Genomic DNA, 27843 nt, shown 5'->3' on the forward strand with positions numbered 1-27843 from the left:
CAAATAAAAAAACATTTATTATAAACGTTCATAAAAATAGAAAGAACAAAAATTTCAATTTCTTTCCATTAATTTACTTGATATAATACCACATATGTACATATATATTAAAAGTAGCGATTAATATAATGTTTATACGAATTTTTACAGTATTTAAAAGATGATTGAAGGAACTCTCATAATCGTTCAAACAAAATCGCACGCAGCATGTATTATATTTGTAAATCAAATATATTAACTTTTTTTTATCTTTTTCGTCTTCATTCTCAAAGATTTGAAACAAAAATTATTTCAAAAATACGACAGGAGGTAACCTGCACGTTAAAATTTTTGTCACGATAAAGAGAACACTTGAATATCTCCGTTACTTGACTTTGTATAAAAAAAAAACTTTCTGACGAAAATGTTACGTTATTTAAAGAGATATTTAGGTGATCCCGTTTCGATGAAACATCTTATATAATTGAGTAATGTTTTTTTGTATAAATTACGAATTTGTTTAACTATAAATTAAACATTATTTTTTCAAATGAAAGTATTTCATTTATAACTTAAATTACAAACTTTTAACTTGATTAAGAAAATGTTTTTTTACAATTTTTAAATCTAATTTTGGGTATCTTATAACTCTTATAATTTAATATTAAATGACAGACTTATGAGATCGAGACTTTCAATTGAATTTGAAAATGCTTAGAACTAAACTGTTAAAAAAAGAGGATAATGAAATCCTTCTCTCCTGTTTTTAGTTAATCACATAAACTAAATTTCATATACATAATAACTTACGACACTCCAAACTAAAAGTACATTGGTAATCGAAATTCTAATTATTCCTTATGTCTCAAGGAAAATAAATGTAATATATAGGCCAAATTATGTAAATACACAGGGTGTTCCGTAACTGGTGGTACAAATGAAAAAGTAATTCTACAATCTAAATCGTAGATTTAGTTTTTTATGTAGAATCATCCCCCTTTTTCTTTTGTACCACCAGTTACAGGACACTTTGTATACATACAAAGTGATATGTTCAAATATTTTGTTAAAATTAACATTACAATTTTATAGTACTAGAGCAAATAATAGTCATAAATTTAGATATACGACATTTATCTAATTAAATATAACAAATTTTTCAGTCAAAGTATAATCAGTCAATAATATTGACAATAACAATTAATGACTATTATAGGAAACGTAAATCAAAAAAAGTCTTATTAATAATAATTTTGTGGATACTATTAATGAAAAGTCGCATATTATAAACATAATTCGTCGAATAATAATTTATCATAAGTTTAATAGAAAAATATTTTCATTCTTACTTGATTTTAAATTAGCAAGTCATCACATATATATAATTTTCATATTATTATGAATGGAACGCATGCTTATTTTTGAATATCAATACAGAGAGATGAAGACGATATATATTTTTATAAAATAATTATAAAATACTAAACGTGTAATTAGAACGTTCTGTAAAATAGAAAATTTCTTTAAAATCATAAACGTTTAATAATGAACTACGCACATTCGAAATTAATAATAATTCTAATCAATAAAATGTGTACGTATAATATACGAATTTTCTAAACATGCAAATGAAAAATTATATACAGTTTTATAAATACATGTCAATACTTCATAAGATTGTATCAACATAAGTAAAAAATGTTATATGAATATATTATCCAGATTTACCTTAGTTTTCAAGTTATAGATGATTCAAAATTTCCAAGTGATCACTTCTGGTTTTAAAACAAATTGCTGAACGTTTTAGTTTTATATGATGTTTCCATCAGCATGAAGCACACATAATTGTGTTCAGTCAGTATCTTATTCTCATGAATAATATTAGCAGCAATTAGTAATATTCTGAAATTGACAAAATGATTTTCAATAGTTATACTGTAATGAACTTCGTGCATCTCGCGTATGGCCGTATAAATAGAAATTAACTGAAAGTACGTCGATTATACAATGAAAATTCCCTGGAAAGTAAAATTCTAAATCGTAGAATATTTTTACCCATTTATAGGAATGGTCAGAGCAAGGACGAGCACACACTTCAAATGTTTTCTTTAATTGTCTATAAACTTGAAAATGAATGTACATTAAACATATATTTATACGACCATTTTTTAAATGTTTTGGTATATCTTCGAAAGTATTGTCATGAATTTTTGAAAAATTCTGTATATTAATATATATATATATATAGATATATACATATAATAAAAAAGAAAAAAAAGTTTTTATACGATCGATTGAAAAATGCTTGTTTTTATTTCAGATACGATTAACTTGATAAAAGAATAATTTCTTTCTTGCTACATATCGAAAAAAAACAGATACTGTATTTTAATCTTCTCTGTATTGGTATAGCAGTAACTACTATTGCACCTTCATTAAAAGCTTTAATTTAATAGTGACAAATAAAATTGACCTCTTTTAAAAAAACTGATATATGGAACATATTTTGTTATGTTGCTGATTCATAGATTTGACGTTCATTAATTTTGTTTGATCATAAATTTATCAAGATTGTGATTAACAGTTATCATAATATTAAACAAAAAAAAAAATGATAATAAATCTGTCAATCATAATATTTTCAATCTTTTCTAACTTAATCTATAAAAATAAAATTTTACAAAAATCTTTTCTACAAATTTTCACATTGTTTAGTCCCACTTAAATGGTATAGATTGTATCAATCTAAATGTACTTTAATTATTGTGTTTTTGTACGACGTTCGTCCATAATGTTTTCCAATTTTCTAACAACTGTCGTTGATTTTTTAATCGGTGAGGGCCCGCCATCCGTCATCTCTACATCAGTCGTATCGTCTGATAAAAGTCGTTTGTTGACAATCTTTTTTGCACTTATTGAAATCATCATTTTATTAATAGCTTCTAAATCCTAAAAGAAAAACAATCTATAATAAAAAGTTACCTATGTATCTAATAGTATATTTTTAAGAAAACATACCTTAGCTGGACTGCGACTAAAGCAATAACTTAATTGTGGTGCAGGTGATGCATTCATTGCTTTGATATCAAGCGTACGTGTTAAAATACTGTCTGTAACACGTCTCACTGGAGAATTAGTGCACACTTTACTTTTAGGTAATGGACTTAACGTAAGAGTTTGAGTACTTCCACGAGCCAATCCTAATTTATTAGCAACTTCTTTAACTTGTGGCACATAAACTGTATTATAAAATTTAATTAAATCTCCACGTCTCTCAGTTCCATAATCTTGTGATGTTCCAGCCATATTTGTTGGTGTTGGAGGTGCCACATTTGCTTCTTCATCCATTTGAATATCGTTACTTCCTGATGCTTCAGTGTGTGCTTTTATTTCTTGTGGTCCTTTGCAAATAAGTACTGACCTATATATGTGAGACTCAGCTTGTGGTTGTAAACGATAACATCGCATGATTTCGGTAAAAGAATTTTTTTCCATTTTAACTAATTTACATATCACATAAACTGCACACATAAGAATTTGATCCAAATGTCTGTCTCTCATTAACTCAGTACGTTCCTTTATCGAATATTCGAATATTGTCCATATTTTTTTCTGTAAATCTATGTCTGTAATATCCAAGGAATTGCAAAGGTCCTGCATACGTACACATGCGAGATTATAGAATTTTCTAAAAAATAACGCGACAGAACCAGTTTTTTTTGGTTTTCCAGCTTCCTTAGTAATCGACGAACTTTGTGATACATTAATAGTTGCTTGTGGAGTTGAAGTTTTTGGTACTGTAAGTTGATCAGGTAATGTTAAAAGTATTCGTGAATTGCCATCAATTACAACTTTTGAAGATACACGTAAAACACTTTGTCCGGTTGATCTAGTATCAGGAAATAAACGCTTTTTAGCAATACCAGATGCCGTTATTGGTGATTGGAATCTGAAATATTTATATAAATACATTTTAAGTACATATTTCACACTATTTATATACAAATGGATAGAAAACAAATATATAAATAAATAAGAGTACCTATCGGATGCAGAAGAAATTGGACTTTGTGGTACATCATTATGTCCACTACGATCAACAGTAATTCTTTTTAATATTGGTTGTCCAGCATTATTTTGTTCTATTATTTCTAATGTACCAGGTAAAGAAACATCTTCACAACTAGGTACTTCACCAATGGTAGATTCAATTGCTTGCCATAATGGACTATTTTTTTTCCAAGCTAAAGCTTCTAATATTCTTTCTTCTGTTTGACTTAAATGCTTTACAACATCACGCGGTAATTGTTCTTCTGCTCGTACTATTATTTCTATAACTTTATAGAAATAGTAAGCTTCTAAATCCAAGGCTTTTAATATCCATGGAAACATCTTATCATTACTTTTATATGAGTAAATAACTATTTCTAAGCAACACGCGAACAAACATCGTATAAATCTTTCATTCATAAGTAAATTCTAAAATAAATATATAAAATAGTTTTATTACATATATGATTACAGTTTATAATGTTTATAAATTTATTGGATACTTACCGTAATATCATAATTAGGCTTTTTATGTTTTTCATCATTAATAATCATTTCTAAAAATTTGTAAAAAAGAGTTTGTCCTAAACAAAGACGTTTCCTTCCAAAATCTAGAGTCGTGTTTTCATTAGTATCTGAACTTTTGGTGTAATTGGCACAAAATTGTTCCCCTATCTCTTTTACTTTCGTTGTTACAAATGTTTTAACATCTTGCGTGCAATTATTGAATATTTGTAATAAATTTGCGCTGGGTGAAGATTGACCAGCTAACATTGCTTGAAGGCGTATTACACTTTGAGTAGCTGTAAAAACTGGAGTTATGCTTGACACATCCTTTGGTTTGAGATATTTGCGACCTGTTAGTGGAGTTGGAGGAGCTAAATGTTGCATTTGCTGTCAAAATTACAATATAATTATTTAATTATAGTTATCTTTGATATATGACATTTAATTCTAACTTAAATAAAACTATTATAAACTTACTCCTGTATAATGATCTCGTCTTGACTGAAACTGATCGTGAACATCGCTACTACTACTACCACCCTGTGCAGGTGAACCAATATTATCACTAGCATCTTGACCTGTAAATAAATTCTTTATTTAATAAATACTTCTGTGTATCTTAATATATTTATAAGATAAGATTTCAATTAATTTACTTGACCCCATTTTTATAATTTATGAAAAAATGATAACGCAATTTTAATAATAAATGTATAAATTAAAAAGGTAAGTCTATAACTATATAATTAATTATAATTTAAAAAATATAAAAATATATCAATGTACCATAAAAATTGATTTCCAATTGAATATCAAGAATAATAAAAGAAAAGTTATAAACCTACCTCTGACAGGCATAGGTTTTGCAAATTTAGTACGACAAACAATATCTCCTCCAACTATTTCCAAGCTTGATATCCCGCCTAGTCTCACTCTCCTCCATTCAGCTGCAAACCACAGCCAAGGCAAAGCAGACACAAATCGGTTAACCGCAAGAAATGAAAATTATTTAAAGATAAGATCAAAATAGACAGTTAATGATAATCTCTTTAGATTGAATGTAATGATAAACAAAAAACAAAAACAAAACAAAGAAATGTGATGATTTTAATTGATATTCAATGTTTCAATGAAATAAAAGATGAATTAAATAGTATATATTAGGGTGTATGCGTGTTATTTAACAAAGTAACATCAACTATGAATTTAAATGAAAAATGTTAAACGAGTTGGCATGCTTTAACATACTATAGTATGAGCTGCATAAGCATTGTAATTAAAAGAAAAAATTAAATAACAACAAAATAGAAACAGAGAATACATGCGAAAGCTAAATTATATATGCTATATATAAATATATATGTTAAAATGAAATATTTAATAAGCATTAAATAAATTTTAAGAATTTTTACCTAAAAATATTCTTTCGTCAAAGTCTCCAACGCTCAATACATATTGCTCATATGTTTTATTAACAGCTTTACTATTTCCATCAAAATTTGAAGCTTCTAAAATACCAGAAAAATTAGATTGTTCTCCACGAAGAATTCTTTCATTAAATAACTTATTAATATGATTCTTCAAGTGATATTCTTTGATACATTTTGCTTCAACGGCAACAGCTTCATGACGTTCGCATAATAAATTAATAATACAATTTGGATTTTGTGGTGGTATATAATTTTCATCGTTGAAATTTCCTGGCAAACCTGTAAAAAATAATATACATTATTAAAAGAATATTAATTGAGTTTATAATGAAATAAACATACAAATTAAACTCTTTATCTTACCAGGAAAATTAGGATTTAAAAGATCTTTCCTATTTGCCATTAAAGCATTGGCATATATAAGATCACAACAAGCCAAAAGTAAATGATAAGAATTAACTAAATCATCAGATATGTCAGGAAATGCTCCTTTTATACAAATAAATAATGTCCAACAAAATTCAAATACTCTTGACGGAGTACAAGGATATGATTTATTTCTCCTCGATCTTGATGGTCTTGAAATGTCATCGGATGGATCCTTAAAAATGTCAGTAAAAATTGGCTGATACTTTTTAAAAATAACCATAGAAACTGAAAAGTTTCCTTCCAATTTATCAATCTTTTCTCTGAAATCTTGTGGCATGCTAGCCATGTCTGCCCAAGATTTACTTTTCGTAAAGAATTGTATCAATGGTAGATTGCATAATTGTAAAAGACGAGTCAAAGATACACCATTTCCTTCTACATTGCTACCTGTTCTTCCAACGGTAGGCGTCGAAGATTTTCTGCATGCAACATATAAAGCACATCCTATCCAATGAAGTTGATCACCCTAAAAATATGACAATTATTAATTAAATACAAATATTATTTATACTAAACCTACTTATATAATATAGGTAACTTAAATAACGTTAATTGTATTAAATGAGCTGAAAAGTGAATTGATATTTGTATAAAAATATTTAATAAAAATAAAATAACATATATATGATAAAAAATAGAATGTCATTGTATCATTGGGTTTGTCATTATTTGGAATGAAAATAAAATAAATTTACTTAGCTCTATTAATTGATAAAATAGAAAAAACATATATTGTTTTTTTTTTTCTATTTTAATTAGATTAATGTGTTATAATCACCTCCAAGGTATAATTTTGTCGAATTGTTTCGTATGATCTCCAAGCTTCAGAAGCAGCAGTTGCATCCATATTTAATTTCTGACATAAATCTTGATGTCTACTATAAGTTGAATCCTCCATATCTTCCGATTCTCCCATTTTTCACGTTGAATATTATGAACAATGACTTTAAAATAATATGGACAAATAAAAGACAAGTGTCGGTTATCTACGCCATACGAGAATGGTCCTACTAAAGCTGTTCCTTGGCGGGAAACTACACGAGCGCCGCCATATTTGCCATGTTGGCGGGAAACATAGAGAGACAATTAAGAGAAAAAAATTCTCAAGGATGAAATTTACGTAGTTTATAATAAATAATCAAAAGATTTAAAATATTTATTAGAATCTAATATTAATATAATTTTATTTTCACTTCTTTCCTTCATTAAATTAATTTTTTATTGAACGAAAAAGAAAGATTTTCGTTTGCCAACTAAACACATTTACTTTTGCGTAAACACACACTTTTCTAATGTGTTTGATTATTAGATAGAAAGACAAAATATAAGATAAATATAGATAGATATTCGTATGTGTGATATTATTTACGCATGCGCAATGTATGAATTTTTTTCTGCAAACCTAAGAACTAATATATTTTAATATATGAATAAAAAGAATAAATATTTACTGGAAAATTAACATCAATAGAATATTCTTTAGTATTTTATTCATTATTTTTATCAGTATCATTTTAATTAATAATAATGATTGAAGAACTAATCAGAAAGCCCGACAGATATTTGTAGCGTAACGCGGTAAAAGTTTAAAATCGTTTTACTTGTCAACTGTGCTCGACCAATCAGCATGCTTGTTTCATATAAGATAGGTTATTTTTCGATATATGGTTGAAGGAACGAAATTTTTGCCGGGAAAAAGTACAGGTATATGTCTAAGAAGAATGCGTATAACCTATTCACATTATTTAAGTTTTGTGTAATTTATAACGATTTCTTTGTTATTTAACAGATATTTAGAATTGGAAAACAGTAGTTATACATTGTATTACTTATAAACACAATGTCAAGCCCATTAGGTCCGCCTCGTTCCAGCCGAAGCAATGACAGTGGTTCTAATAGAGGTTTTTAAATAAATATACATGTATTAAATAATAATTACATTTTTCATTTGTTAAGCTTATATATACGCATTTCTTTAATAAAAAAATAACTGGGTTATATCAGATGTTTCATGTATTATTATTTTACTGGAAAGGTTTTTTTGAACCAAAATATATTATGTATTGTATTACACAGGAACTCCACAAAAGAGACTGACAAACAATACTGCAGAAACTCCATTACGATGGGGAAATCGTCGTATTCAAGAGACGATTGCTGGATCATCGGAGGCTGGTTCCCAAGTTCCAGCATCTTCTCCAATTGCGGCACAACAAAGTCCACTTGCTGCAGGGATGAGTGAAATAGACTTATCATCTCCATTGAATTATGGTACTCCTAGTTCTTTAGGATCTATACGTACTCCACGAAGTGGTGTTAGAGGAACCCCTATTCGGCAAAGAACGGATATTAGAACCGATAAGCATATGCGTCAAGTTAATTTGTCTGAACCGGTAAATAACAAATATTTATTTAGCAGTAATAATTTAAGCATTCAAAATGAAAACATTACTAAAAGAAGTATTGTTGGTTTCTTATTTAGATTCCTGAGGAAGCAGCTATTCCAGGTACATCGGAAAGTGAAAACACAGGACCACAATTAGTAATTTGGGGTACAAATGTAGTTGTAAATCGTTGTAAAGAGCAGTTCAAACGTTTTGTGCTTCGCTTCATTGATCCAGAAGCTGAAAACGATGAATTACCAGAAAATATGAATTTAGCAGAGCCATTATATTTACAAAAGCTTGAAGAAATTCATACATTAGAGGAACCATATTTGAATATAAATTGTGCACATTTGGAAATTTTTGATGAACAATTATATCGACAATTAATATGTTATCCACAAGAAGTCATACCTACTATGGATATGGCAGCTAATGAAATGTTTTTTGAAAAATATCCAGCGGCAGTGTTAGAACATCAGATACAAGTACGGCCTTTTAATGTTACTAGAACTAAAAGTATGCGCTTGCTTAATCCAGAAGATATAGATCAATTAATTACTGTTTCTGGTATGGTGATCAGAACATCTAATATTATGCCAGAGATGAGAGAAGCATTCTTTGAATGTATTATATGTGGTTTCTCAACATTGGTAGAAATGGATAGAGGCCGTATAGTAGAACCTACAGCTTGTACAAAATGTAACAATAATTATTGTTTTACATTGATACATAATCGCAGCCACTTTTCTGATAAACAAATGATTAAATTACAAGAATCGCCTGATGATATGCCTGCTGGACACACTCCTCATACTGTTATCATTTTTGCACATAATGATTTAGTTGATGCTGTTTCTCCTGGCGATAGAGTATATGTTACAGGAATATATCGTGCTCAACCATTACGTGTTAACCCAAGACAATCAAATGTACGTGCCGTTTATAAAACACATATCGATGTTGTTCACTTTAGGAAACATGATTCAAAAAGATTGTACGATCAACAAGAAGGTAAAGATCATGCATTTCCACCAGAGAGAATAGAACTTTTACAATTGTTATCTCAAAAGGAGGATGTTTATGAGAGATTAGCCAGACATATTGCACCAAGTATTTATGAAAATGAAGATGTAAAGAAAGGTATATTGCTTCAACTTTTTGGTGGTACAAAAAAAGGTGAAGGTCTCATCAGAAGGAAACATTTTCGTTCAGAAATTAATATATTACTCTGCGGTGATCCTGGTACCAGCAAATCACAGTTATTACAATTTGTTTACAATTTGGTACCACGTTCACAATACAGTAGTGGAAAAGGTTCCAGTGCTGTTGGTTTAACAGCTTATGTAACCAAAGATCCTGAAAGTAGACAGTTGGTATTACAAACTGGAGCTTTGGTATTAGCAGATAACGGCATTTGTTGTATAGATGAATTTGATAAAATGAATGATAGTACACGTTCTATTTTGCACGAAGTTATGGAGCAACAAACCTTAAGTATTGCCAAAGCAGGAATCATTTGTCAATTAAATGCAAGAACAAGTATTTTAGCTGCTGCGAATCCGTGCGGATCTCAATGGAATAAAAATAAAACGGTGAATATATACATACATATGTTATATTTATTATATAGAACAATACTTAACGAATTTATGATTTTTTTTCAGGTCGTCGAAAACGTGATGTTACCTCATACACTGATGTCACGTTTCGATTTAATCTTTCTCATGTTAGATCCTCAAAGCGAAGTATTCGATAGAAAATTAGCACGCCATTTAGTATCTCTTTATTATAAAACTGAATTAGAGGATGAGGATGAAATCATTGATATGAGTATACTCCGTGATTACATTGCATATGCTAAAGAACACATTCATCCGACTCTCAATGAAGAGAGTCAACAGAGATTGATTCAAGCTTATGTTGATATGAGGAGAGTAGGTAGTGGCCGTGGGCAAATTACTGCTTATCCGAGACAATTAGAATCTTTGATACGATTATCTGAAGCTCATGCAAAAATACGATTCAGCCAGGTTGTAGAAATTGAAGATGTAGAAGAAGCATGGAGGTTAAAATTAAAAACTATTCAATTTACTATATTAAAACTATTCTACAATAAATAATTATTAAATAAAATTTGATATTTTAAAATAGATTACATCGTGAAGCCTTAAAACAATCAGCTGTTGATCCTTTAAGTGGTAAGATTGACATCAGTATTTTAACTACTGGAATTTCTTCAGCAGCTAGAAAACGAAGATTCGAATTAAACGAGGCTCTTAAAAAATTAATACAATCGAAAAATAAAACATCTATGCTTAATTATCAAAAAGTTTTTACTGAATTTAGAGGATCATCTGATTTGGTAAATATAATATATTTTATATTTTATTAGATTATTTGGTATATTTCACATTTTTATATGTGTTATATTTTATTTATCAATTTTTAGTTGGTGACACGTGAAATGTTTGAAGATGCTTTGAAAGATTTACAGGAGGATGGAGTTATAATTGTTGTTGGCAAAAATTCAATTCGTATATGTTAATCATATTTTTTTAAGGTTCGACCATGATACTATATTTTTTATACAATAAATTTCTTTTAAATATTTTTTCGTCTTTTTGTTTATTAGTAGTTAAACTTTTCGTTTATTTTAGATTTTAGATTAGAAACATAAAATAAATGGTACAAATAAGAATATAAATGGCCAGAGCATTAACAATTAAGGCGATATATTTTCTACGTAAAAAAAATTTTATTATTATTATTATTATTATTATTAAAAAAATACGAATTTTTCATTATATGTATTTTGTCAATAAAATTAACCACAATGATTTTTCCAAATTCTGTTAATTCATTGTAGGTGTTAATTAAAAAGTTAATTAAACGTTATTTCCATTCCGTTAAGCAAGGTAAAACGATAATATTTCTATATGCACGAAAAAGGTGAATTTTAAATTGATTTAAAGATTGAAATGAAAATTTTTAATCCAATAATCTTTTAATTTAATTAAATCGATTATCAAAATATTTTTCGTTTTTACACCCTTTGAAGTTACACAATGTTAATGGTGTGTCTTTTGTAATAGAGACTAACTGACAATGAAGTAATCGTGTTAAAGAATTCAACCCCCATCTTGCAAAATATGGAATCTGCTGGAAAAGTGGGATCATCTTGTCGGTTTTTTTTATCCGACCGATCTACTGTTCGTTCCAATTCACTTTTATCTCTGAAAAAATTTGTAAGTATCTTACAATTAATATATACATATATTTTAATATATATTGTATAAATCTATCATTATCTCATAAATATATTTTTAAATAATTTTTCCATTGACATATTTACAAATTTGTTTTTTAATATTCAATTAAAAAATAATTCAATTTAATTTTCATAAACAAAAAGAAAATTCTCCTTGGAAGAGAAATATTTTCAAATTGGCCAATAATAATTTGAAATAAAAATAAATGTAAAGGATTTTGATTTGTTAAAAACAAACTATAAAAAAAAAAAAAATAAACATTTTCTCGTTATTTTTAGGGTTGAATCAGAGAGGAGGTGATGTAGTTGAAACAAAACGACCTGTAGAGAGATCTATATATATACACGCGGCGCCCACGTTTCATGCGCGGGCGTCGCGACGGAGGCGTCGTACTACGTAGTTTTGCACTTGCGGTGACCTTGGGAGCACCTACGTATCAAGGAGAGAAAGAGGGGGTAAGGATATTCGTTCATCGACGTTCCCATTCCCTTTTGCTCCTCCCTTACACTATCATTGAGATACGCGACTACGTATAACGCTCGTACCTAACACATACACACACAAATACATACAAATGGGCGCGTGCGCCTACGCATCACACGTACATTCACATAAAGACAGGAATATATATGCATGTACGATTCATCGTTCCTTGGAAAACTCTCTTTTTATTTCTTTATACTTTACTATTGAAATAGATATTATATATACATATATCTTTATATTATTATACTTATTATTTATTTTATAATATTAAATAGATACATCTCTCACGATAATTTAATAATAATTAATTATTATCATACTAAGATGATACAACAATTAAAACAAATTAACAATTTTTCTTTGTTTTGTCTCTTTGTTTGTAAAATACAAAATTAACTAAGAATTAATTTTCTATCTAATATTATTAAACATCTATTTAATTTTAACTTCTATTTATATATAATATATTTTTCTTAGAGCTTTTTATAATCAAGGTACATGAAGAGTATATACATATATTGCTTTAGATAGACTACGCTATCTCGGTTTTAAACAAAGTTATTAACAAATAAGATGTTATTTTATCTTCTACACGTGTATTTTTATATATACTTTAATCAGTTTTTTATTTTTGCAAAAAGATATATCGCGCGGAAGTAAATAATTTTCTTCGTTTCTTTTTTCCAGAAGAAAATGTAGAAAATTGAACAGTATAACATAACATATTATTTTACAAATGAATTTTATTTTTTTATAGAAAGAAAAGAAGGATGAAAGTGAGGGAGAGAAAGAGAGAGAGAAGTGAGTGTACGTCTGATTACGTTTATTGATGCAGCTTCGTGAGAGCTTTCCGTGATTCTGTATATAGAGATGAAAATACATACATATATAGATCTATATATATGTAAATACACATAGAAGGTTATATTGTACGCGTACAAAGCTCACCACCTGTATGCGATGTCGCGTGCGCCCGCGCGCGCGTACAAAGCCACGCGCGTGCCTGTTGGTGGTTGATGGTGGTAGTGGTAGTGGTAGTGGTTACTGATAAGGGGTGGAGAGGAATATGGAGGAGGACTGACGCGATAGATAGAAAGCAGGGAAAAAGTGTGTTTCACACGACTCGATCGTTAAAGCGGGCACATAGCACCCCACCACGTGGTGGCCGTGGTACACGTACAAGTCCATTCATAAAATTATACGCCTTAGAATTATTTTTCTAACTTTGTTAAATTCTTTCATTAAAAAAAAAGAGATCATAAGAGGAATAAATATTTTAATTATAATATTTAAAATTGATGTAAACCTTGACAAAGAAATTATATTAATTTTTGTAACATAGCAGTTATATTTGGTATCTTTCAAACAACATAGTATGAGTATATATGTATATGTATATATTCATTGAATATGAGAATGTTAATTTAAAGTTAACTATAACAATTATTAGAATTTATTTAATATATACATTTTAAAATGGCGGAGTTATTTGCAGAGCTATACCGTTGATGAAATTTGATTTATCGAATCAAGTTAGGACATATATATATAGTTCGTCATTTTAAGGGAAAACCGCAACATTCCACAAGAGGCAAATAAAAGTATAACGGCCGAAGCTGCATTGAGCGACGCTTCCATTCATGATCTTCCGACGCAAGCGCTTTATCGTAAAGCCGCATGGCGAATGGCAAACGTTAAGAGGGGTTAGAGGGGTGTCTTCTTGAATCTCCCACATAATCAAGAAAATTGTAAATTGGTATTCTCTGTTATAAAGTTTCAAACAAGTCAAATGAAATCTTTTTTCAGTGTCTAGAAAATTTTTCAAAAATTGAAACAATGCCAAGTATCAAATAAAAATAAAAAAATGAGAGTTGAAAAGTATTAGCAAGTTCAAATCTATTTGAGCTTCAATGAACGAACAACCGGTGAAATTAAGAATGAAGTATTGATGATTTTTGTAATATTTTTTATTAGAAGAGAAGAAAAAGGACGGGTAAAGTTTAACTTTATCGGTACACGAGGAAGAAGGGTTTATGGGATAGGAAAGATATCAGTTCGTGGAATCCTTCTCAAGGTTAATACATAAGGGCTAGAAAGTAACCGATACGCGTCAATGGGATAAAAATAAAGTTGATTATATCGATGGATGGATGGAAAAGATATCGTTGATTTGAATTGCAAAATAAGTGTTCACAAATAATTAAATATATCTATCTAAAAGTACATATATTCAAAATGTGAGATATCTCATTGGAAATCTGTTTAATTAAGGCAACTTCTATATATATATGGATATATACATAAAATTAAAATAGTTGAACCTACTCGATATTGCCGTATGCGAAAATAAATAGAAAGAGAAAGATAAAAATGTAGGAACGAAAAGGGATTGCTAGAAATCGGTGGCCTGGTAGAATGGCAAATGCCACCACCAGTGGGGATGCGGATTAGATATACGCATACACGGAGAGAGAGAGATAGAGATAAAGAATAAGGGTGCGCTTGCGTGACTACGATTGGTTGAACGGGAACGAACGTAGAATGAGTGGGGGACGCGGGTGTTCAAGCTCATTTAGAAATACTACAGTAGACGAACTTGAATTTAGTGCGGACAGAAAGCTCGAGGCGCGAGGTTAACTTGTATTATTAGAAGTACATGTGATTAGAAGATAAGAAAGAAAGAGAAAGAAGAGAAAGAAAGAAAGATAAATTGAGATAAAATATTTCACGCAAAATTTTCATTAATTTCCAGAAACACTGAGCCATTATTTTTTTTTCTTCGATTATTAAATTATAATATCATTTCTTAGATTAGACACGAACACTCCCCCGTCCCCGTCTCTCCTTTTATTGTGATTCGATTATTTAAACTTGTGTTTAGAAAAGACCATTCGCATTTGAATGTAAATATTTGTTTATAAGCGTGTAGCACGATAACGATATATATATATATATATATATATATATACATGTATATAAAATCATCGGCTGTTACTGCTGCTGAAGTAAGACGGTGCTCGACATAAGGACGAAACGGTTAGTGTCTTATAAAATATATTCAATTAATTTAGAAATATCATATATTTTATCGATATCAAATTATTTAAAAGAATTCATTTTACGATGCTTATTTTTTAAATTATATATTTATATATATATATAATATTTTTGTAGTTTAATTTAAACGTATGGTAAAATTGTTTTGATTAATCAAATTATTAATTTAAGTAGAAATTTAACAAAGAGAAATAAAAAAAGGGAAATAATAATATTGTTTAATTTTTATTGTGAACGTTGGTTTTTTTTTATTATAAAATAAATTTATGTAATTGTTAGAAATGAATAATCTTAAAAACGATTATTTGTAATTGTAATTTGAATTTGTTTCTCTATATTGTCCTTTACAGATTTAAAGGACATTATTTTAATATTTATAATAAATTCGAATGGGAATTCAATTCGTTTGCTTAAACGAAATTCAAACTTTTCTGGCGGGTTGGAAACATTCCAAATTCTTCTAAAAAACTTGTCGACAAAATTAAAGGTAAATGAGTAACACACATATATATATAAGATAGTATAAAAGATAGTATAAAAGATTAGAAAAGTGTTATGTTTGAAGATTAGGGAATAAAATTTTGTATATAATATTCATATATAAATAATAATTAATAATTTTGATATATATGTATATATAAAGTTTCTAATCGGTAAAAAAAGTTATATATATATATATATATATATACCATGTAATAAATTAGTAATTCTTGTATATAGAAAAAACTATGTTTGATATATCAAAATTTCATAAACTTTGATATCTTTCTCTCATGTTTCCTCAAATTCACATAGAAAATGTATATACCAATACAAAGATGGATATGGGCAATGGTTACATTGAATGGTGGTAGTGGTAGGTATATAGGCGCACGTGCCCCACAAAGTTCGCGCGCGTGGGCGTTCTTTCCCCTTTTCTCTCTCTCTCTCTCTCTCTCTCTCTCTTTCTCTCTCTCACTCCCTTTCTCTCCCTTTGCGCGTAAATGCGAAGAACCGAGTGGTTCATGCGCGCTCGCATACCTTCGAAACCACCTACCAACACTACCATCAACCCTCTCCGCGTAGGTATCGGACCTTTTACTTTCTCCTCCTTTCTGACCCTCGAGAGGAAAAGCAGGTCTGACCTTGGTCGTCATGGCGATTTCAAGGATACCACCCTCGAAATGCCACGAAGCATCCGGAAAATGAATAAGTTTTTTTTTCTTTTTTTTTCTTTTATATTTAATTCTTCTTATCGATGCTCTGTTCTTCTGTTGCACATTTTTTTTGGTCCCATATTTAACGATATTTAATAATAAATAATTTGTTTGTTCCTCGATGTTACCGATCATTTACAAAAAAAATGATAAACCGGTTTCTAAATGATCTAACAAGTTCTACAAGATAAAACTCAACAAAATTGTTTGTACTTTTCGTTTCTATCATTTTCAATCTTTATTGTTTTGATTGAATGATTAGATACTGAACAATATACCAGGTAGAACTTTCTCTCTCGAAATGAATACATACACCTACGTCAATTTCCCGTGATTATTGATTTTTGTGGGATCCCATGAGTAGAAAGCAGGACCCTATTTCTCGATCCCAAGAGCAAAAGGGGATTCTGCTTTCTTGTTGTACGGTACTCTCAGTCAGCGGCCTTGAACCGGCCTAGAGGCGTGTGTCCCGATTTCATACACACATACACACGTATAAAACTATGGTAGAATAAATGGTATCTATGTGAAACATTATCCATGGGAAACATATTAAGTATAGGGATTAATTGTATTAAAAAAATGTTCTTTTTTATTTCTATAATTTTAATATCAAATTATATAATTGTTAATTAACTTTTTATATTTTAAATAAAGTTCTTTAATAATTAGGCTTGTAAATATTCAATAACAATTTTAATATCCTATAAACAATGAATTAATATTTAAATTTAAAAAATATTAACAATATTATATATTTTGTATGTTTCAGATCGAAGTTATAAGCAAGAAAAAAAAAGAATCAAATTATTTGAAACTTATCGATCTACTAAGATGAAACGCGCTCAAAATTTTAATCGTGCTGCTAACTTTTTCGGAAAATTACAACGGGAACAACAACAGCAACAACAACAACAGCAACAACAACAGTCGCAAGAATCTAATAGCGACATGAATTCTTTATTTCGTGTAAGTCAAAATTCTTCAAATACATGAAAAAGCTTTTAGCTAATATTCTTTTACTAAAAGATACAAAAAAAAGATTTTATTAATATTTTGAAATTTGTTTATTTAAGTTCCAGTCAGATTCGGAAAGTTTAACAGGTACGTCATCAGGAAGTAGTTCAACTTCTCAAGGCTACAGTCATTCACCGGACGATTTAAGCGTCGATTCGTTGATTAGTATACTACTACATCCTTACGTCGTTAATGGTGATGATACCGTTAAGTTTTCTCAATCGAAAGAGATAACAAGTAAATGCAACGACTATCAAGATTTTGACTGTCAAATGGGTATAGAAGGGCGTCGATCGGTAAGGGGTGTTTCCTCTTACTTTTTAGAACTATGCCTTTCAATTAGCGACTTATCTATGGATGTGGTGCGTTGATAAACCTTTTTTTTTCTTTTTTTTTATTATTATTATTATTATTATTATTATTATTATTATTATTATTATTATTATTATTATTATTTATCTTTTATTTTCGTTTTTGATTTATTCAATTGTAAAATGTTAATTATAATTTTTCTTATTTAATTTAATTTAATTTCTTTTTTGTTCTATAATATAAATTGTTCTTGCAAAGAATAAATAACAATTACACAACTTAACTCTTGTTCAAAGAATCATCTACGAATCGGTTGATACTATTTGAACAAACTAATCACGCTATATATTTATTTTTATAATTAAAAATATACCTAATTAAAATAATGTTATAACAATTTTTATATTTAGAGTCATTTGGATTTAAATTTGAGACCAGAACGGAATGTATTTCAAAATGCACAACAAAAAAGTTGATGCCACCTTCAGATTTCCAACAGACACCAATAGTATTTTGCAAAATCCACGAAGCTCACCAATGTTATTGTCAGACTTGTAGTCGATCCTATTGCCCGGAATGTTCTATTTATCACGAGGAACACGTAACGATAAATATGAGAGAGGCTATGGAGAGTGCAACGATGGAAGCTAATCGTTTACTGAACGATGCACGAATTGGAATTGCAGCAATGAAACAAGAATTAAACTCTTGTCAGGTGTGCCTACGATTTATGATTATTATAAATAATATTATTGAATAATTATTATTAAAAAGTATTAGATTGTAACTTCAATTTTCATTGTAACAGTCAGCTTCCGAAATGGTAGAACAAAAAGCTAGACAAGCAGCGTCTGATGTGATGCTGTGCATGAAAAGAATAACAACTGCTTTGGAAATACGTGAGAAGGAATTGTTACGAAAAATTGAAAAGACTAGATCCAAGAAATTTTCGACATTGAAAGCGAGAGACAATGGACTCAGAATTGGTATAGCTCAATTGACGAAAACAGCATATGAACTTAACGCTGCTTTGGAAACTTATACGGTTGGCAATAATCCACGAGCATTGATAACTTGCAAGGATTTAGCATTATCTGAAGTATTGAAAAATAATTAACATAATACGTACAAGAGCGGTCATATAATAACTTACGTTAATTGTAGTGCATTGATTAGTAGTATTTTGTTTTTATATTATTCATACTATGTTCTTGTAAAAAATATAATTGATAACGTACCTAAATATTCCATACCGCAATTGTATGTATACTTAATAATTAGCGATAATAATATAGTATTAATCATATATTATATTATACCTTCAGATGTGTAAGGTTCGTCAAATTCAGCACAATTTACCGCCACCGGAAGAATGTTGGATATCATTTACTGGATCACCAACTGACGCGCTTCAAAACATCGTGAATTTGGGCACGATTGTATTAAACAATCCTGGTCATATAGGTGATCGTCGATATCTAAAAGGACGTGGAAATTCACTTCCACAAGCGTTACCAACGACGCTTCTTTCATTTTCAAAAGCTAATGTTTCAATACCACGAGGAAGACCAATACCGCTGAACGATTATCCAGTGACAGTTTGGTTTGGATCTAAGGTTCCTTCTTGCCAACCACAAATCCTTGCGGATAATGCTGATCCTAAGGATAATCTCTGTAGACCTTGGGGCGTTACCTGTGACAAAGAAGGAAATGTCATTTTCGCTGATAGATCGAATAATCGTATACAAATTTATCGATTGGATGGTACATTGGTCAGAAGATTTGGTACATACGGTAATGGTCCTGGACAGTTCGACAGGCCGGCCGGTGTTGCTGTAGATTCACGTCGACGTATTATTATTGCCGATAAAGATAATCACCGTGTCCAGGTATTTAATTTATTCAATTTTTTAAATAATATCAAACCTATTAGTATATCAATAATATTTTAAACATGTACTCTTTTGCTGTTCCAGATCGTAACGATGGAAGGCCAATATATAACGAGTTTCGGCGAAAGAGGATCAATGTGCGGTTATTTCAATTATCCCTGGGGTGTAGCAGTTAATTCCGAATGTCAAATAGTTATATCAGATTCAAGAAATCATCGTATACAATTGTTCAGTCCGGAAGGTGTATTTCTTCGAAAATTTGGCCACGAAACGGATCCAACAATGTGGAAATACTTCGACTCGCCACGTGGATTAGCCTTCAATCCAGAAGGCAATATTGTTTGTGCGGATTTCAACAATCATCGAATCTTAATCATCGATTACGACTTCATGAATTCTCGCATCCTCAACTGCGAGGCTGCCAGAGGTGCTAAAGCATTCCTCAGACCTCAAGGCTTGGCCATCGATGATGATGGTAACATCATTGTAGCTGATTCAAGAAATCACAAAATACAGGTATTTGATTCTTCTGGAGCTCTTATAACAGGTTTTGGCAGTTTTGGTACAGGTGTAGGTGAAATGGATAGACCGTCTGGTGTTGCTTTGTGTCCGGACGGTAGAATCGCAGTTGTGGATTTCGGTAACAACCGGGCTATCTTGTTTTAAATGAATTTCAATGATAAAAAGGAGTATCAAGCACAAAGTGTAGATATTCTCAAGTGTGTATATTGCTACCTTTTTCTCTTTCTCTTTCTATCTCTCTTTCTCTCGCTTTCCCTCTCTCTCTCTCTCTCTCTCTCTCTCTCTCTCTCTCTATTTATTTATTTATTTATTTATATGTATATGTATATATATATACATATATACATATATAATATATATAATATATATATCTAATTATATATATATTATATATTATATATTATATACATATAGATATGTTAAAGATACGAAAGTACCGCGTTTTTATTTATTCGCGTGACATTGAAAGCAATATTTTCATACTAATTGTATATAATACTAGATGGGAATTTATGAATGTTCCTTCTTCATTTTCGGTGCCAAGATATAAGTACAAAAAAGAAAAAAATAATATAGAGAGAAAAGAATGCTAAACTTCAGTTTTCAGATCGTTCAGAGAAATATAATATTAGCCGATTTATTATGCTTGCTATTATATATTTATACATATATATACATTGTTTTAAAGCGTGCACAATATCGGATATTAGATGTCCGATCAAATATGTTAGAATGATATGAAAATATGAATGTAAAAGAATGATGAGGATACTCGAAATATTGAAAATATTCGAAACTAACAAATTTCTTTCACATCTTTTTGATTATCCCTTAAATTGGGGTTTTAGTTTTTAGCAAAAAAAAAGAAATAAGATTTCATGGACATGAGCATACACACAAAAGTACATGTACACTTACATAAATACGCACACATACACACACAAAGCATATTGATATAAATGTACAACTACGTTGAAGATTTAAAGTTTAGAATCATATAGCTTGCTACATTAGTTTTCATATATTAAAGATTTAAGAAGATTATTAATAACAATGATTAATACCAACATACCAGGCACAAATTCGTCATCAATTTATTTTTATATATATTTTGTATTAAATCAAAAAATAATCATCCACATTTTCACATGAATACTTGATGGTTAATTTCTGTTGTTTTTATCAACGTAGTTGGTCCATTTGTATGATCTCTTTTAGAAAAGAAAAAAAGAAAAAATACAAATAAAGAAAGAAATAAAAAGAACAAAAAAAAAATAAAGAGAAGTAAGAGAGAGAGAAAAAAAAGAATTACAAGAGGCCTCTGAAATAGTACTACCATTTGCTTTAATTTATAACCATTAAAGGTCAAAGTAATAGAATTCACCCTCACACCAGCATAAGACTGAAGTAAGACTGATTTAAGAAGAAAAAAAAATAATTAAAAAATTAAAAAAAAAATACAAGTAAAAAAGAAATTGATAAAAAAAAGGATGAGAATGAAAGAAACGTCGGTATCCTTCTGTGTGGCACACATGAAAAATGGAAAGCAAATAAAATAGAATTACAATAAAAAAAAAGAAAAAATTAAAATTAAAATAATAAGAAGTAATATAAAAAAAAAACCCGAAGAAAAAGAATAACGAAAGCATAAAGATAAAAAAAGAGAGAGGGATAACAAAAAATAAAAAATGAAGATAAAATTATCAAGGAAATTTTGATTTTCTTTTATTTACAATTAGCTTTACATATTTTATAATTGTTATTATTATATTTTATTTGAGTTTAAGTAACAGGTTTATGTTCCTATTATCATATTAATATATTGCAAATATTGCGTATCGCGTTATATATATATATAGAATTCATTTTTTTTTATTTTTTTTTTAAATAACAATTACAATTATATTTATCAAACGTTATTTAGTATAAATCAAAAAAAAAAAAAACGAAAGATTTGAACGCATCTTAAACCGTCCTGTGATTTTTCATATTTAAGTACATTATAAATGAATACCAATGACAGTATTAACAAAAATAGTTATTTGTTTATGTTAATTTTCTTTTGTTTGTTTTTTTTTTTTTAAATTACAATTTTTTTGATTGAACAATGATTTTGAAATCAATACAGACGATTTTTTGGACAAAAAATATATATTGTACTAATGGAGTCCTAAAAAGAATGACTTACAAATTCACTTTGAATTATATGATACTTTTAAAGTAATATTTAATTGATGACGGGAAAAAAATATAATGAATTTCTATTTAATGAATTCATTGATGAAAAACAATGTTTTGTTTGACAAGTGTCTTATTTTTAAGCCAAAAGAAAATAACATTGAAGCCATAAGTATCGGGAAAATGGTACACGTTGTATAAAAAGTTTAATAAATATATATATATATATATAAATTATCTATTTTTTCTATAATAGAATGTGCACAATACATAACGAAAGAAAAAAACAGATTAATCAACTTATTTATTTCGTATTAAAAATACGCAATAATAGATAAACAACAAGTAATGAATTTTTCGTTATTTAAATTATTTTTTGCGATAGTTTATATTTATTAATTTTAACGATAGAGAAACAAATTTGTTTTTCTTTGTTTTTTTTAAATTCATCTTCGTGTACTAATTGTCGGCTTTTAATTGTATATGGCTTGTTCTTAATTAATAAATTATTTTTATGATTATTAAATATATTTATTTTTTTTGTTTTTGTTTTTGTTTTGTATTTTTGTTTTCACTTTTCATGACAAAATAATATGAAAATAATAAGCAGCCAATAGGAACAACAAAAACATTGACAATGTTGTCAATATGATGCCTCTTCAAAATTGTTTCCCTTGCACGTTTTCCTAAATCAAGATTGAACAAGAAATGTGGAATATCAAATAAAACTTTCGATGGATGATCGTTCGTTTCGAAAGTTGAAGAACAAATTACAAAAAAAGAAAAGAAAAGGAAAGGAAAGAAAGATATAAAAAGAAATGAAATAATACTTCCATGCATTATCAAACACAATTTCACTTTTATGATTTGAATTTAAAATGACATTTAATCTTGACGATATTTATTTGTTCATTTAAAAATAATATTAATTAATCTCTCATTATAATACGAATTCTCTGAAATCGAAATGATAAAAACAAAATACGTATGATTAATTAAAAGTCACTTAAAAAGACTCTAAAAAAAAAAGAAATAAGATTAAATCCGTAAACAAAATGAAAACGCTAATTTATGTTTTTACTATCGCTTGTAAAACAATTTGTATTTATAATAATAATCAGTTTGTATAGATGTATTTTGAAATTAGATTGGCTGTTAAATAGGGAAAAATAAACATATCTATATTAATGTTTTTCAATTATAATCTCGCTTGTCCACTCTGCAAGAGTGCCCAATGATCAAATCAAGGTATACAATTGGAATTGCGAGTGTAATAATAATAATAATAATAATATTTTTCAAATTATTATTATTAGTAAGATTAAGTTTTCACTATAATAGTTTATAATTTTCAATAATTTTATTAGAAATACATTCGTCCCTCAATCTTCTTCTGGGTTTACGTATATTTTTCATTTCATTTAAACATGATCAGAAAAGAATTTTCTTTCAGCTGTAATTCGAACAAAAATCTTAATCATTTTCTTATCTGACAAGTCAAAGAAAAAAAGAAAAATGATGTAATTAATATTGATAATATATTCAATGAATATAAGAGAAAAATTCTGATCGTGTTAAACTTATTGAAATACCGAGAATGTAAACCAACGAGGGATGAGTGTATGTAAGACCGATAAACAATATTTATGTATATTGTTGATTAACAATGAAAACAAATACTTATGATGAAAATGAGAAGATAAACTAAAGAAAATAGTTTCAAAAAAAGAACAAGATAGTATTGAATAATTGCCATAAATATTTGTCTGCAATTTATTAACCTCTTCTTAGTTAACTCATGAAAAATATTTTCCTATAATATTTAATCTATAAATAAATTTTATAGATTAGATTATAGACTTTATTTATTATTAGATATCTTTATAATACTTCATCTATAATTAAATTTTATATTCTTGTAATCATTTTACGTTTGAGTGATCATAACGTTCCAAGCTATCATATTACATTAAAGCAATCATGTTTATGTTTGAATACAATCATATTATGTTCAAGGATTGCATATCGTATTTAGCTTCATTTTTATTTAATAATAATCATTATATATATATATATATATATATAATATATAAAAATATATTAAAATATATTAATTATCTTTCTTTTACTTATGATTTTGTCATTATTACAAAATTGAGAAATTTCTTTTGAAGAGGTTGATAAAGTTTTTTGATATTTTATTTAACATGTTTAATTAAAACCATAAATATAATTTTTCTATGAAAACATATATAGATATATTATCATTTATGGGTTAAAAATGTTCACATTTTTATATATATATATTCTTTTAAATATACTCTATGAAAAGTATATTTAATTAATTGAATTATTAGATAAAATAGTAAAGAGAAAATCGTTTACACGTAGAAATATGAAAGAAGAAAAAAAACCAATGGAAATGTTTTTTTATTTGACTGCCGTTGATGCATGTTTATGTATGTTATATTTTTATTATAAATACGTATCTTTAAAATATATATTTCATGTATTTCTCTAAACGTGCATAAATACATTTTAGAAATCGTTGAACAGTACGAAAAGAAAAATCCAAAAAAAAAGAAAAAGAAGCACATCATTTCAACCAATTTTTTTGGTAGAAATTTTTTCAAAAGTGACTGATGTAAAGAGAAAAGATACAAAAAAAAAAAGAAAAAAAAAAACGACAACAGCACATTTGCGCTGATAAATCTTCCAAGTTTTTAACGAAATAAGTTCCTGTAAATGTATTTTAGAAATTTCATCATCTAACAAAATTAAATAAAACGATATAGGTATCTATAATATTTATTTCTATATGATAGAAAAAAAAAATAATAATAATAATTATAAAATCAAATGTAGTATCAAACGTTATCGTTTTGTAGACGACGATCATTGTGAAAAAGAAAATCGTCGTTTTAGTTTTATTGAAAAGAAAAGAAAAAAAAAATAAAATAAAATAAAAAATAACGAAAACAATGTTACAGTAAAAATGAAAGATAATTAAACTTCCATTTAAAGGAAGTTCATTTTAATTTGATAAATTGCAAAGAAAAAGAAGTATGAAAAGAACAAAAGGGTGTTGACACAACAGAAGGGTGTTGGCGCCTTTTTTAAAAAAGGTATACACACGAAATGAAGATATTTTTAAGTACAAAAAAAAGAAATAACGAAGAAGTCAAAATAAAAAAAAGACAAAAAATTCTACTCGTACAATGTGTATCTTTATAAAAAAAAAAAATAATTCTATATGAACAATTTGAACAATAATCATTTTATGGTTTCTTTTCAAACTTGTTTGTTCTGAAAAAAATCAATAGAATCACACTCTGTTGTTATTATTATTGTTAATAGATAAATAATTATTTTAAGACGCGCGCAATTATGTCAAATTTTTTCTTTCAATGTAATTGAAGTAATGAAGTTTTTTTTACATATGTAAGAATTTTCATTATATAATGAAAAATATTCATAATGTTCCTTTTTCTCTAATTGTAAAATGATGTTCAAACGTTACAATGATGTACCTAAAATTACGTTGGAATATTATTAATATTTTGTATATTTTAAGAAATCGTTTTATATAATAATAATTGTTTATTTAGTCATTTAATCGAATGAATAATTCACAAAAAAAAAGAATTGACATATTGCTTATTTATCGTGAAAAATATTAAGAGTACCTGCGTGTAAGATTGTCGCTACGATTTAATTATAAATTGCATAAACGGCATGAACAAATTTTGATAAAAAGTTCCTAGTATTTGATTTGCGTTATTGTCCATTATTTATAAAAAATAAATAAATATATATATATATATATAATATGTATATTTGTGCGAATATACAATAACTAATATATGATCATTAGTTTTATTGTTTCTATCGCTAAATAGCTTTCCTTTGAATTATTTTTTATTGTTATCAACGTTATTGTTATTATTTGTTTATCCGTTTATAAATATTCCAAAATTGTAATCGTTTCGATCATATTTAATATTTATACGAATCGATATATGCGTTAAATACAAAAATATACGCAAAATGAATGAATGAAAGCATACACATAATAATATTATAATGATAATTAGAAAATAATAAAGATGAGCGATAAATTTTTCTGGTATATGCGAACGATATATTTTAATATCCTAATTTTCACATGAAATATATATACAAGGTGAAGTGATAAATCGGTAGCATAATTGGACAGAAATTGATTCTACGAGAAAACAAATAAGACCAAAATTAAATTTATTTGTTCAAGTGAAGCTTTGTTTTTGAGAACAACATTAATTTTGAAATTTGATCAATTGAATATAATTTGAGTTATCATTATTTTAATCAAATATGTTTACAAGAGATAGAGTTAAAAAAAATATTGACAGTGATATCGTTAGATCGTGTATTTTATTGTCTATTTTTTCTTTGATTTATTATTTTACAAATATTGTTGAAAACTCTATTACCCTAATTAGAGATTAATGAAAATGAACTGTTATTATTTCGAATACACTATGATTTTGGTCCCACTTACCGCAATAATGTTGTCGTCAATGTTTATCAATACTTACTCGCATAAAGACTACCGAACGAATGCTACATCTAATTTTTGTCTTATTTTTTCACATAGAATCACCCCCTGCTCGGTTATACTACGCTTACTGCGCCACCCTGCATATACCGGATGGTCCAATTATCGCTGTTATTTTTAGTTTCACGGAAAAAAATATACAGAACAAAGTTACGCTAAAAAGCGTTCACATCTTATGATGGAATAATTAATATTTCTTTTTAAATATTAATTTTTTACGAGATTCAAAATTCCTTGTACTTTTTTTTATTTTTTTTTTTTTTAGGGGAATCCTACGATTTTGTTTGCATGAATTCTTTGTATCATTCAAAATAAATAAAAATTATTAATTTCGTGAGTTACTATTACATACATACATATGTATATTTAAATTGCTTTGTAATTATTAAATGTATATATGTACATATATATTAAGAAAAGTAATATAATATTAAAAAAATTAAAAAATAAGTTAAAAATTCGAATCGTTGTATGAAATGCAATTTAAATCTCCCGCCACAAACTTCCGCAAGGTTGTACTGTAGAATACTATTTA

At 27.9% G+C, this 27843-nt stretch overlaps 3 protein-coding genes and 1 long non-coding RNA gene across 10 annotated transcripts; 2 read left to right on the forward strand and 2 right to left on the reverse strand.

Moving 5' to 3' along the window:
• Nucleotides 1–52: 52 nt before the first annotated feature.
• On the reverse strand, nt 53–7567 carry LOC107064145 (retinoblastoma-like protein 1). 5 transcript variants are annotated; one of them, XR_016178651.1, is made up of 10 exons: nt 7174–7562; nt 6330–6861; nt 5949–6245; nt 5382–5483; nt 5014–5114; nt 4537–4923; nt 4022–4458; nt 2998–3928; nt 1708–2928; nt 53–1482 (listed from the first exon to the last, which is right to left on the reverse strand). XR_016178651.1 is itself a non-coding variant. In XM_089178691.1 (10 exons), exons 1-9 carry the CDS (start codon nt 7309–7311, stop codon nt 2740–2742), a joined length of 3114 nt encoding a protein of 1037 aa, XP_089034817.1. In that variant the 5' UTR covers nt 7312–7563; the 3' UTR covers nt 53–1881; nt 2735–2739. The 5 variants fall into 5 exon arrangements, 4 of the variants coding, with proteins under 4 accessions (XP_089034817.1, XP_089034824.1, XP_015172004.1 ...); XM_089178691.1 differs by having other exon boundaries at nt 53–1881; nt 2735–2928; nt 7174–7563; XM_089178698.1 differs by having other exon boundaries at nt 53–2928; nt 6330–6567; nt 6783–6861; nt 7174–7314.
• A 539-nt stretch (nt 7568–8106) lies between these two features.
• Nucleotides 8107–11392, forward strand: dpa (disc proliferation abnormal). The gene is made up of 6 exons (XM_015317010.2): nt 8107–8296; nt 8472–8788; nt 8878–10374; nt 10447–10847; nt 10934–11144; nt 11232–11392. The coding sequence occupies exons 1-6, from the start codon at nt 8236–8238 to the stop codon at nt 11325–11327; spliced, it is 2583 nt and encodes an 860-aa protein (XP_015172496.1). The 5' UTR covers nt 8107–8235; the 3' UTR covers nt 11328–11392.
• On the reverse strand, nt 8592–20051 carry LOC149033491 (uncharacterized). Of its 3 annotated transcripts, none has more exons than XR_016178817.1 (4): nt 19913–20051; nt 19677–19812; nt 19439–19597; nt 8592–8723 (listed from the first exon to the last, which is right to left on the reverse strand). It is a non-coding gene; the product is annotated as an uncharacterized LOC149033491 (long non-coding RNA). The 3 variants fall into 3 exon arrangements; XR_016178816.1 differs by lacking the exon at nt 8592–8723 and adding an exon at nt 10011–10138; XR_016178815.1 differs by lacking the exon at nt 8592–8723 and adding an exon at nt 11176–12015.
• Nucleotides 15429–27772, forward strand: wech (tripartite motif containing 71 protein wech). Its single transcript, XM_015317023.2, is given in 9 exon segments — nt 15429–15573; nt 15945–16081; nt 17563–17759; nt 17867–18169; nt 18530–18590; nt 18593–18834; nt 18928–19218; nt 19445–20008; nt 20096–27772. Coding segments are annotated over 7 exon segments (2178 nt in total). The 5' UTR covers nt 15429–15573; nt 15945–16081; nt 17563–17624; the 3' UTR covers nt 20678–27772.
• Nucleotides 27773–27843: the final 71 nt, after the last annotated feature.

The sequence above is a fragment of the Polistes dominula genome, unplaced genomic scaffold (assembly GCF_049000335.1).
Source record: "Polistes dominula isolate Pdom_NZ unplaced genomic scaffold, Pdom_raw_medaka contig_373, whole genome shotgun sequence".
Classification (NCBI taxonomy): Eukaryota; Metazoa; Arthropoda; class Insecta; order Hymenoptera; family Vespidae; genus Polistes; species Polistes dominula.

Coding starts and splice junctions, on each gene's coding strand:
- LOC107064145 (XM_089178691.1), bottom strand. CDS start 7,311: ATGGGAGAATCGGAAGATATGGAGGATTCAACTTATAGTAGACATCAA. Junction 6,862..7,173: donor GACAAAATTATACCTTGGAG/GTGATTATAACA, acceptor TCATATTTTTAG/GGTGATCAACTTCATTGGAT. Junction 5,484..5,948: donor TGACGAAAGAATATTTTTAG/GTAAAAATTCTT, acceptor TGTGGTTTGCAG/CTGAATGGAGGAGAGTGAGA.
- dpa (XM_015317010.2), top strand. CDS start 8,236: ATGTCAAGCCCATTAGGTCCGCCTCGTTCCAGCCGAAGCAATGACAGT. Junction 10,848..10,933: donor GATGTAGAAGAAGCATGGAG/GTTAAAATTAAA, acceptor ATTTTAAAATAG/ATTACATCGTGAAGCCTTAA. Junction 11,145..11,231: donor TTAGAGGATCATCTGATTTG/GTAAATATAATA, acceptor ATCAATTTTTAG/TTGGTGACACGTGAAATGTT.